The sequence below is a fragment of the Sphaerodactylus townsendi genome, unplaced genomic scaffold (genome assembly GCF_021028975.2).
Source record: "Sphaerodactylus townsendi isolate TG3544 unplaced genomic scaffold, MPM_Stown_v2.3 scaffold_215, whole genome shotgun sequence".
Lineage (NCBI taxonomy): Eukaryota > Metazoa > Chordata > Lepidosauria > Squamata > Sphaerodactylidae > Sphaerodactylus > Sphaerodactylus townsendi.
The window spans coordinates 1,911-14,906 of NW_025950380.1; the positions used below are offsets into that span (position 1 = coordinate 1,911).

Here is a 12,996-nt window from a genome sequence, read left to right on the forward strand (position 1 = left end):
CGTATCTCTGGAGATGTCGAGCAGTTAGCAGACTATGGCTCATTCCGCACATGCAGAATAATGCACTTTCAAACTGCTTTCAGTGCTCTTTGAAGCTGTGCGGAATAGCAAAATCCACTTGCAAACAGTTGTGAAAGTGGTTTGAAAACGCATTATTTTGCGTGTGCGGAAGGGGCCTATTAAACGAAAGCAGCATTTGTGGAGTTTTCAGGTTCAGAGTTCTCTTACGAAGTCTCTCATGAGACAACCATCCCGCTCAGCAGATAAAAGCACAACATGTCGGTCAGCTGTCCTACCTGAACATTGGCATACACGGCCTCAGGAACTTGGTATGTCAACTCATCGGCTGTTCGCTGAGATTTTGGCAGCAGGAAAGGATAGGAGAGGGACCGATATTTGGGTTTCATGATCTTTGAAATGAAAACAAAGAAACCCATTTAAATTCACAAAATTTTACATCAAATTTAGAGCCAAGCTAGGTGTGATTTTGGGAGATTTATGAGCACTTTCCCTTTCCCTCCACCTGAGTGGTTTCTCCCAGCAGCCCCCTCCCCACCCAAGAAGACTTTTACTAAGGTTCTTATGGGTTCTTATGATCTATGGCTACCAATCTTGATCCTCCTTGATCTGAGATTGCAAATGTCTTAACAGTCCAGGAGTTTGGGAGCAGAAGCAGCAGAAGAAGGCCCTTGCTTTCACATCCTGCATGTGAGCTCCCAAAGGCACCTGGTGGGCCACTACGAGCAGCAGAGAGCTGGACTAGATGGACTCTGGTCTGATCCAGCAGGCAGGCCCTTTCTTATGTTCATTTCTCAGCATCTCCAGTAAAAAGAATCTCAACCTTCAGGTTTTGGGAAAGAGAGCGATCTGAGACCTGGAAGAACTATTGGTAGTCTAAGAAGACAAGCCCACGGACACATTTTCCTGCTAAGTGATTTTAGGAAGTGGGGGCAGCCAAGGAGGGCTTTTGTCCAACAAAGCTTCTGACTACTGTGCAGATTTTTAAAAATATCACTTTGGCAGCAGCTGCCCCCAAAACACACAGCACACTGTCTTGCTAAAGTTAAGCTGAGGCAACCATTTTGTGGCAGTCTCTGCCTATGGCAGTCACCACCATTCTGTTGATGCATCTACCCTGCCATGCCAGAATTCCAAAGGTGCCTGCAGGCTCAAAAAGGCTGGGGACCCCTGAGCTAGACAAACTGGAATTTGACTCAGAGTATGGCAGGTTAATGTATGCAATGGAAATAAAAGATGGATGGCCACTCAACAGGCCTGGGAAAAGAGAGGCCTTGTCCTGAAACCAATTTAAATTAGCCCTGCCCTTCCTAACATTTGGCCAACCCCAATTAAAGCTCTTCTGACAGTTGGCCATCCAGCCTCTGTTTAAAAGCCTCTAAAGAAGGAGACTCCACCACCATCCAAGACAGAGTATTCCACTTACTTAGGAAGCTCTTTCTAATGTTAACAGTGAATCTCTTCTTATTTCCCCTCCTTTATAATGAGGCAGGCAATGGCAAAACACAGAGGCGGGCAATGGCAAAACACATCTCTTTTGTTGAAAATCCTATGGGTCACGGTAAGTCAGCTGTGATTTGATGGCACACAAAAAAAACCCTTGTCAATGCAAAAGCACCTTTGTGAAGTTCCACCGCTGAATAAAATGTCGAGCAACGTCTCGGGCAGCTCTGCCGTGCACAACGGAGGCTATGTCATGCCAAGGCATCCTTGGTGTAGTGTAGCGATCAATGAAGTCTATGGAGACAGAAAGAAAGCGAGCACCAGAAGCATTAGAGGGCATTCAGAGAAGACACAAATGTCCCTGCACGCAAGGTAGCAATTAAAACAAAACAATAAAAACATCATAAACATTAACCCCCGCCCTCTCATGCTACTCCTGCTCCCCTGACCAGCAGCCGTAAAGGGTTTCCAGGGAGACTAGTCAAAAGCCTGGGTGAAGAAAAATGCCTTCACCATGCGCCTTAATCCATAAAGGGTAGGCGTCCGGTGAATCTCTGAGGGGAGGCTATTCCAGAGTCTGGGGGCAATTATGGAGAAACCCTTCCCACATCTGTCATATCTAGTTAACATTTATGCATGACTGTATTGATATTTAATTCCCTACTCAATCTCCATTTGTAAGGTTTGAGAAAGCAAAGGCTTTGGAAGCAAGAAACAGCATCCAGGGTTCCTCTCAGCCCTTGTGACTCTTGAGAGCCAACGTGGTGTAGTGGTTAAGAGCAGATCTGGAGAACTGGGTTTGATCCCCTACTCTGCCACTTCAGTTGTGGAGGCTTATCTGGTGAACTAGATTAGCTTGTGCACTCCAACACATGCCAGCTGGGTGACCTTGGGCTAGTCACGGTTCTTTGGAGCTCTCTCAGCCCCACCCACCTCACAGGGTGTTTGTTGTGTGGGGGGAGGGGAAAGGAGTTTGTAAGCCCCTTTGAGTCTTCTTACAGGAAAGGGGGATATAAATCCAAATCTTCTTCTTCCTCCCTTGTCACACTGTTCCAACTGAAGCTTAAGGCTACACATAAATTTCTCTCTCTTTCTCACAATACTAGAACCAGGGGGCATTCATTGAAAATGCTGGGGGGAAGAATTAGGACTAATAAAAGGAAACACTTCTTCATGCAACGTGTGATTGGTGTTTGGAATATGCTGCCACAGGAGGTGGTGATGGCCACTCACCTGGATATCTTTAAAAGGGGCTTGGACAGATTTATGGAGGAGAAGTCAATGTATGGCTGCCAATCTTGATCCTCTTTGATCTCAGATTGCAAATGCCTTAACAGTCCAGGTGCTCGGGAGCAGCAGCAGCAGAAGGCCATTGCTTTCACATCCTGCACGCGAGCTCCCAAAGGCACCTGGTGGGCCATTGCGAGTAGCAGAGTGCTGGACTAGATGGACTCTGGTCTGATCCAGCAGGCTAGTTCTTATGTTCTTAAAGTTAGGCCTGCATATCCCATAACCCAGCTGGGAAGAGCCAGTAATATTTTCTGCAAATAACTGAAGGATGTTCTAAAAAAAAGGATCACTGCCTATGGTGTGCACACTCATCCCAAAGAAGACAGCACGCCAAAATAAATACGAGTACACTTCATCAGATGTAAAGCCTCTCTCAAGCCATTTTCAATTATCTTGAAAACGTTTCCCCTTGTTTTCAGATTTAGAGAACATCGACATGGCAGGTCTTAAATAATGTTACAGGATAATCCTACAACCCCCAAAGAAACAAAATTGGGGGAAGATTCTCTGATCAGAGAAAGAAAGAACGTACCCCAGGACAGTTAAAGGAAAGGAGCTAATTTCATGGCACTTACCAGCAAAGGGCTTATCCAGCTGAACCCAATCCTTGAAGACGAAGTTGCAGTAATCCTTCCCGTGCCAGAACTTTGTTTCTCCAAGAAGCTCGCCGACGCCTGTCTTTAAGCTGCGGATCGAGCCTTTATCTGTCCAAGCAAATTAACACACATAACTCTAATTCTTGGGGAGCTTCATGCTAAGAACATTCTCGGCACAGCACCAATAAATCTGCCCTTCAACCAGCAAGAGATTACTTATTTATTTAGACTGCCTGTCCCATCAGAGTTTCAGAGGGTAGCCTTCTTGGCATGCGGTAGAAAAGCAAGGTTCGAGTCCAGAAGCAACAAGATTTCCAGGGTATTAAAATTATAAACTAATTATAGATTATTATTGAAGAATCACTGGGGTGTTGTGTGCACGGAGTGTTCTAGTAGCCTTTGTGTATGGGTGTATGGTTTCCGGGCTGTATGGAGTGTTCTAGTAGCCTTTTCTCTTGACGTTTTGCCTGCATCTGTGGCTGGCGAAAGATCCTCTGAAGATGCCAGTCACAGATGCAGGTGAAATGTCAGGAAAAAAGGCTACTAGAACACGGCCATACAGCCCGGAAACCACACAGCACCCCAGTGATTATAGACTCTCGCAAGCTTATTCCCTTGAAGTTTGCTGTACATTATAGCACTGCTGGACTTGAACCTTGCTCTGTCTAGTCAAAGATGCTCCAGGCAAAAGCACATGTTAAAATCAGTATTCAGGGAATCTAGGGTGCCTGGCCCCTCCCTCCCGTCCCTTGCATGTTGCCCCTCACTCTCTTCCCTCCCTCCCTTCTCTTCCCTTGCATGCCACCCCTCCCCCTCCCTCCCTTCCCTTTCCCTCCGCTAGGGTGGGTGGGTCATATCAAGATGCTGGGCCCCCTGCCTCCCCTCCCTTGCATGCCACCCCTCAGTGTCTCCCCTCTCTCATTTCTCTTCCCTTGCATGCCTCCCCTTCCGTCCCTTTCCTCTCCCTCCCTCTCTTCCCTTGCATGCCACCCCTCCCCCTCCCTCCCTTCCCTCTCTCTCGTGTGTATGTGTGTGTATGTGTTACACTTCCACTCGAGTTACTGCCTATGTACTGTTTTCACTGCTCATATCTGGCCATCTGAGCGAACATTCTAAGCTGCACGAACATTCTAAGGGTGACAGTTACACACAGGCAGCTGCATGTCCTTCACCATGGAGCGCCAGGAAAAAGGTGTTTTACCTGGGCCAGGTGTGAAATTTCAGGTATGTGAACATCTAAAAACACGCTCAACTGGCTGACTATAGTGGCTGGGAATTTTCAGAGGAATTGGCCCAGCAGTTACTGAGTTATACTACCACTAACAAATACACTGTTGGCTTTTTATATATATAGATTACACTCACTGCCAAGGAAAAGGATAAGAAGGTATGTCTCACGTGAATCACTGTCGACGCTGCTCACACTGTCTGCATGATGTAGGCCGTGCCGGTGGAGATGCTTGTAGATGCTGAACCGAGCAAACTTCCTGGTTTTCCCTATCCCTTTCATTCTGGACAAATCTAGCATGTCCTCGCTGTTTTCTTTCACGGGCAGCTTCGGTGGGGGCTGGGTCTCAGGGCTGGAGGCTGGCTCAGTTGGAGACTGAGGAGAGAAAAGAAACAGCTAAATGATGCCCAGGCTGCTCAGCCAGGAGATGGTGACGGTGGAAGGGAGAATGTGGTACAGTCTTCCATGGAAAGTGTCCTTGCTGAAAGCCGGCGGGAGAATCAAAATGAGTCTCTCTTCAAACAGTTCCCAGCTGGCACTGAATGGAGGTGCTGATTGGATGAGTTGGTCCCTACAAACGCTCACCGCTCCGGAGATTTACCATCGCTTATAGACTAGATTATTTGATCAAGAATATCAATTTCTCCTGAGCAAAGCGCAAAGCTCTTGCTCTCCAATATTCTTTGGGATTATCCCTCAGAAATCTAGCCCTGCTATATACCTGGAACATCTTGTTAATTACAATTGCAGATGGATCATGACTAGAGCAAGGTGTAACTCTTTTCCATCAGTACATCTTCAAGGTCGCTTCTCTAATATCCAACAAAATGAGCGTTGATGTCGATTTTGTCCTGATGCAACTGATTCACTTTCTCATATTCTGCTTCACTGTTCAAAATACGACAACATCAGAACTGATTTGAGAACTGTATTACCAACAGGATTTATGCTCCTTTCTGATAAGATAAAAATGGCTAAGCTTCTAAATAACTCTAATGTTGAAATCTCTGAAGCTGTTGCTATATTTTTACTCTGTGTACTGCAAGCTGTGCAATAATGATCTTCTTATTGTTTTTGGAATTCTTGACACACACCGGTTTTATGCCTAATAAAGGTTTTGGATTTGGATTTGGATGAATTGGTACTTCCATGTGAGGGACGTAGACAGAGGTGACTCAAGGACACTGCTGCCCCCCCTCTCCCACATCTTCCTCCTTTGTCCCCACCCCCACCCAATAACTTGAAGAAGAGCGCAACAAACTATGTGTGAACAATAGGGCTCCTTGTGCTAGTCTTGGATGCCCTGCTGGGAATTTATAGCCTGTGATACTGTTTCAAGGAACCCTGGGAGCAAGTGCGTTAGGGACGAGGCAGCAGGAGGGAAAGTAATGAGAATAGGAAACTATTAGGGTTGGTCAATACTAAAAAAATTCGGTAAAATTCGGATTTGGGTATTTTGGGGCATAAAATTATTTGTATGCCCGAATCCGAAAAATAGCCAATTCGGATATACCCAAAAATTCGGGTAAATCCGAAAAATTCGGGTCCGTTTTATTATTTTTTTGAATTTTGGGTGTTTTTACACGTTTTGGCCTGCAGGGGACGCAATTTTAAAGCTAGCGGCACCAAAATTTCGGGATATCTTCTGGAGACTGTCCTGATGATTCTCCCCAAGTTTGGTGCAGTTTGGTTCAGGGGGGGCAAAGTTATTGACCCTCAAAAGGGGTGCCCCATCCCCCATTGTTTCCAATGGAAGCTAACAGGAGATGGGGGCTACACTTTTGAAGGTCCATAACGTTGGACCCCTGAACCAAACTTCACCAAACTTGGGGAGTATCATAGGGACAGTACATTTATGATACCCCAAAATTTTGGTGACAGTAGCTCTAAAACTGCACCCCTCACAGTCACCCAAAGAAATTTCCCCAGATTCTATGCTCTGTAGTGGCTGGCTGGCTCCATTGCAGCCAATAGGAAAATTCTGTGGGAGGGCTGTGGAGTGCACATTTCTCATGGTAAACCCACAAAACTTTCAGGGTGTCTTCAGGAGAGTCTCTTCATGACACCATCCAGGTTTGGTGACCGTTGCTTCAAGGGGTTCAATGTTATGGGTAGGGTCCATCTCCCACTGCCCCCATAAGCAAAGTTCCTCAAACCTGGATGGTGTCATCCAAAGACTCTCCTGAAGATACCCTGAACATTTTGTGACTGTACCTTGATAAATGTGCACCCCACAGCCCTCCACCAGAAATTCCACATTGACAGCAATGCAGAAGTCACTGCAGAAAAAAGAACCTTGGGCAAATTTTTGGGGGTGCCTGCAGGGGCACATTTTTAGACATATCAGCACCAAAATATCAGGGTATCATCAGGAGACTGTCCTGATGACACCCCCACGCTTGGTGCAGTTTGGTTTAGGGGGGCCAAAGTTATGGACCCTCAAAATGGTAGCCACCATCTCCTTAGTGTAAAGGTTTCAATGGTGTTGATGAGAAGGGCAGCCGCCTAACCTTGAGTACATTCCACAGCCCGGGCGATGGGCCAGTTTCATCGGCGGAGACTTTATCTCTGCGCGGGAGATGAGGTCTCCGTTCCCATGGGAAGCCGGGAGGGGGATGGGATGGATAGAGTTATAACCTGTGCTTCTGGCGGGAAGTGTCATTCCTGCCACTGCGTGTACTTGAGCTTTCTAAGATGTCTGAATAAACGGTCTTTTTCACCAAAGAGCCTTTTATTTCTGCTTCTATGGAATTCCTTACATTGTGGCAGGAATCCTAATTCATCTATATCCCTAGTGCAGTGGACCTCTGGTGTCTTGGCATGGAGAGGTTGGATGTTTTTGGGGAAGGTGCGGTAGCCCCCAAAGAGGGCTCCGACCTTTCCCTTCTGGATCTGGAGGAACCGGCGGGAGAACGGGTCTCGCTGGTGACTCTTTCCCGTCCTCGTATCAGCACGAGTCTTCCTTTACTCCGTTGGAACGAGGGACGTGACGACGACCATGGAGACTTACATGAGTCGTTTGGGGCGCTGTCTATGGATCGAGCGCCTGTGGATCGGATCTCTACCCGTTTTCGTATGGATTACAAACCTCAGATGCAACCTGTCATGGAGGAGACGGGCCTGACCACCTTTCATGCGGCAACCCAGGAGTCCATTGAACGATTCCTGGACTCGTATTTTGGTGATGCTCCCAAAGAACCACCGTGGCACAGCACTGGGGCCCGTCCGAAGGACACTGGGACTAAACCTGGGATTGGGAGGGGTATCCGTACCATCTTCCGATCGGACCCCCCTGATCCCGGGTCAGCGGCTGCACCTGAGGTGCCCCGGGGAGCCACCGGTGGCTACGGTGTCTCCGATGTCTCGCTTCCAGACGACGAAGAGTCCGAAGAAAGCCTGCACTCCCAGCCGGATCTGTTCCCTCTCCCATCGAAGGAGACCTGGGATGAGGAAGTGGGCCGACTGCGAGATGCCCAAGAAGCATGGACCCGTGAACGCCAGCTATGGGAGGAGGAACGGGCACAGCTGCAGCAAGAGCGCGAAAACCTGCAGAGGGACCGGGAACAGCAACGCAAAGAAGTCCAACTCGAGCTGGACCGTGCCAAAGATGCGCTCCAACGACAATATGCGCAGAATCTGTCAGTTCATGATAAGGTCCTGGAACGCTCCAAACTGGATTTACAGCGGCAACGCGAAAGCGTTCAGGCCTTGCGCACGCAAAGTGAGCTTACTGCAGCTATTAAACGGGACGAACTGGCTAAATTGGAACGAGAAAAAGCAGCTCTGCATGCGCACCAGGATGCATTGACCCGCAAGGAGAGAGAGCTGGCTGCCTTGGAGAGGGAACTGAGGAAGCAGCAGACCAGGAAGCCCCAAGTTGGAGTCTACGCTGTCACTGATACTGCCGGCGCCAGAGGGGCGACGCTGTTGGGCCCTGCCACCTTCCAAGGACCAGCTCCCACCGGAACTCCAGCGGCACCGGCATTAATACCGCCACCGATCCCGGCCCCCCCCGTGCAACCGCTGCCCGCCCAACCTGCTCAACCTGCGCATCCGCCGCCCCTGCAGGCGCCAAGAGCCGTGGAAAGGGGTTACTACAGGCCCCCGATACCTGCCCGTTTTGATGGAACCGCTTCCAAACTCCCCTACTTCATCTTACAACTCGATGCCCACTTGGAGGACTATGATGATTTATACCGGTCTGAGCGCGAAAAAATACGGGACATCGGCTCAGTCCTGGATGGGGCAGCAGCCGACTGGTTTGTGACTCTTTTGGATTTGCAAGATGAAGACTCTCGCACGGTGCCCGCATTCCTCCAAGCCTTAAGAGCGCGCTTCCAAGATCCGGGCGCCGAAAATGAAGCTATCCGCACCATCAAAACTATCCAGCAGGGCAACCGCTCATTTGCAGAATTTGCCCGTGAATTTCGTGCGGCGGCTGCTCGACTCCCTCCTGAGTGGCCTGAACGCATGAAATGCGAATACTTCTCGGATGCTGTTGACGGCAAGCTGCGTGAAACGGTGTTTTTAATTCGGGTCCCTCGCACTATTGCTGATTGGATCCAGTTGGGATCCCAAGTGGCGTCTCGCTTGGAATACGCTCGTGCCGGAGGCCGCCCACGCCCAAAACCTGCCACTGCGCCCACCAAGCCAAGCCCAGCCGCCCCTACCGAGACCACCTCCGAGCGCCGTCGCCGACTGGGATTGTGTCTTTACTGCGGAGGACCAGGTCATCTAGCCGCCAACTGTCCGAAGAAACAAAGACCAACCGCTCCAGCCACGCGCACCCCATCTGCCAAGCCACCACGCAAATCGGGGCCGCCCCCGACGGGCTCATCTAAAGCGGTCATCGAAGGTGACCCAGAGGAGGGGGAAGCAGCTGTTTGCCTTTCTTCAGCCCCCATGGACATGGGTCCGACTCCTGACGCGGTGAGTGAAGGCAGCGCTCCCATTACTGTCCAAGCGTTTCTGGCCAACCCCGCTAAACACACTCGCATTATAGCCTCGGCCCTTGTGGATTCTGGCTGCTCCCATTGCTTAATGCGGCCCCAGGTGGCAGAGGAGCTAGGTCTGGACCAAATTCCCCTGGCTAAGCCCATACCATTCACCCAAATGGACGGCAGCCCTCTCGGGAACGAAGGACCGGCCCAGTTCAAAACACAACCGGTTCTCCTCCGTTGCGCCGACCATTGGGAGAAAATTAGTTTTATTTTGGCGCCAGTGGCCAAACACTCCATAGTTCTGGGCATGCCATGGTTATTGTTACATGAACCAAAGTTCATTTGGAAAGAAAGGATCCTAGAATTCACTGACCCTCCCTGCGGTGAACACATGAATTGGGGGGAAAGCCCAACTCCTTCTGACACACCCCCCTCCCTGGCTTCATCAGCGATTGCTCCCGATTCTATTGGCATCCCACCGGCGTACCAAGATCTAGCCAGAGTTTTTCAGGAGCAAGAATGCGATCAGTTGCCACCCCATAGAGACACTGACTGCAAAATCGTTATACAGCCGGGAGCACAACTGCCCAAAGGTAGAATCTACCGTATGAGTCCCAATGAGGAGAAGGAACTTCGTGCCTTCTTGGACAAGAACCTCGCTCGCGGGTTCATACGGCGGGCTACCAAACACACACACGCTGCTCCCGTTTTGTTTGTAAAAAAGAAAGATGGGTCTCTACGGCTTTGCACAGATTATCGAGGTCTCAATGCAGTCTCTCTGTCCAATAAATACCCTTTGCCTTTGATCAAGGACCTTTTAGATGCATTGGGCAAAGGGCGCATCTTTACTAAATTAGACTTGAGAGAAGCTTACTACAGGGTCAGAATTGCTGAAGGCTATGAACACTTGACTGCGTTTAACACAAAGTTTGGACAGTTTGAATACTTAATAATGCCATTCGGGTTAAGTGGGGCCCCCGGGGCTTTTATGGCCCTTATCAACGAAGTTCTCCATGATTTATTGTACAAGGGAGTTGTGGTATACTTAGATGACGTTTTAATTTATTCACAAACCATGGAAGAGCATGAAGCATTGGTTCGGGAAGTATTGAAACGCTTGCTCGACAACTCTCTCTTTGCCAAACTCTCCAAATGCTGTTTCCACCAGACCTCTATTGACTATTTGGGTTACCGGATCTCGCCCGAGGGCTTAAAAATGGATCCTGCTAAAATTGACGCGGTCCTCCAATGGCCTGCCCCCACCAACCGTAAAGAACTCCAATCTTTTCTGGGGTTTGCTAATTTCTATCGTGACTTCATACCCCAATTCGCTGAACTGACTCTCCCTCTCACAGACCTCTTACGCACTAAGGGTAAAGATCCACTGTCCGCCAAGCCCGGGGCCCCCCTTTCCTGGTCTGAAGAATGTCAAACAGCCTTTCAGCTCTTAAAGTCTGCTTTTACCACCGAACCCATCCTAAAGCACCCTGACCCAGATCTCCCGTTTGTGGTTCACGTGGATGCCTCGGACAAAGCGCTTGGGGCAGCCCTGTTGCAGAAAAATAAAGATGGTAGGCTGGTTCCGTGTGCTTATTTATCAAAGAAATTCTCCGGTGCTGAACTCAACTGGACTGTGGGAGATAAAGAGACTGCGGCCATCAAAGTAGCACTCTCCACTTGGCGCCACTGGCTGGAGGGGGCTAAACACCCCTTTCAGGTTTGGTCGGATCACAAAAACCTGGCCGCTCTTTCCACCCCCCTCAAGATGTCCGCAAAACAACTCCGTTGGGCCGATTTCTTTTCTCGTTTCTCGTTCACAGTCCATTTTTTCCCCGGGAAAACCAATAAACTGGCTGACGCGCTCTCGCGCCTACCCGGGGAGGGGGGTGGAGCTGCCTTACGAGACATTCCACGCACTGTTCTCTCCCCCTCCCAGTTGGGGCTGGCTGTCACCCGATCTCAGACGTCCACTCCTCCTTCACCACCCATTCCCAGTCTCGTCTCTCCTTTCCTGCGGGAACTCGAAGAGGCGGGGCTGCACGAGCCTCCAGCGGAGGAAGGTGATTCCCAATTGCGTTTGGAGAATGGGGTTTGGCGGAGGGGGGAGTGTTGGTACGTGCCTCCCCCCCTCCGCAAGCAGGTTCTTGAAGCCTGCCACGATGCCCGCTCGGCTGGACATTTTGGCTTTCTGAAAACTCTGCATTTAGCCCGCCGTCAATTCTGGTGGCGCGCAATGCGCAAAGACATTGAGGCGTATATTAAAGGTTGCTCTGTCTGTGCAGAAGCCAAAAACATTCCGGGAAAGCCCCATGGGCTGTTGAAACCTCTCCCGGTGGCCTCCCGCCCCTGGGAAGTCATCTCCATGGATTTTATTACAGATTTACCGGAAAGCCATGGCAACACGGTCTTATGGGTAGTGGTGGACTTATTTTCTAAACAAGCCCATTTTATTCCATGTGCTTCCATCCCCTCCGCTCCTAAGTTAGCGCGGCTGTTCATTCAACATGTTTACCGTCTACACTCCGCCCCCGTTAAGGTGGTCTCCGACCGCGGCCCCCAATTCATTTCAAGGTTCTGGAAGGCTTTTTTAGGGTTGTTAGGGGCCGCCCCGGCGGTCGCCGCCCCCTACCACGTTCAAAGTGACGGTGAGTCGGAGAGAACGAACAGAACCCTAGAGCAGTATTTACGTTGTTACACCAACTACCACCAAGACAATTGGTGCGAGCTCATTCCGTTTGCGGAGTACGCCTATAACAATGCGGTTCATAGCAGTACAAAGAAAACCCCCTTTGAAATTGTGTCTGGTCGCTCCTTCCCGCCATTACCGCAACTACCCGCGACAGCTTTGGATCCTCCAGAGTTTCAACAATGGATTTCATCCCTAGCCGAGGGGTGGAAGTCGGTCCAGACCGCCTTACAACAGGCTAAGGACTCCCAAAAGCTGCAAGCGGATAAGCACCGCTTGGATTTCCCTCTGCGTGTGGGCGCTTGGGTGTATTTGTCTACCAAAAATCTCAGAGACGTGCATAAATTTTCCAAACTAGGCAAAAGATTCGTGGGACCTTTTCAGATTACTAAAGTGATTAATGATGTCACTGCCCGACTGGATTTGCCTAACTCTCTTAGTAACATTCATCCTGTTTTCCATTCCAGTTTACTCAAGGAGGCTCCCGCTTCCGATGCTTGGCACGACCCGCCGGAGAGACCCCCACCGACTATTATTGATGGCCACAAGCACTACGAAATTGACGCCATCCTGGACTCTCGCTTTAATCGCAAACGCTTGCAATATTTAGTCTCTTGGGTGGGATATTCCTCTGGGTATAATCAATGGGTTTATTCCGAAAATATTGACGCCCCCACCCTTATTTCTGCTTTCCACCGCGCCTTTCCGCATAAACCTGGGGGGGAGGGGTCTTCTTTAAGGGAGGCAGAGTGTAAAGGTTTCAATGGTGTTGATGAGAAGGGCAGCCGCCTAACC

The 12,996-nt window shown here is 49.7% G+C and overlaps 1 protein-coding gene across 1 annotated transcript; it reads right to left on the bottom strand.

Annotated features, from left to right (window-relative positions):
• Positions 1-296: 296 nt before the first annotated feature.
• On the bottom strand, positions 297-4,950 carry LOC125425206 (phospholipase D1-like; the record flags this gene model as incomplete). Its single annotated transcript, XM_048482767.1, has 4 exons — positions 297-410; positions 1,637-1,755; positions 3,327-3,455; positions 4,746-4,950. Coding segments are annotated over 4 exons (567 nt in total), but the record flags the coding sequence as incomplete, so codon positions are not given.
• Positions 4,951-12,996: the final 8,046 nt, after the last annotated feature.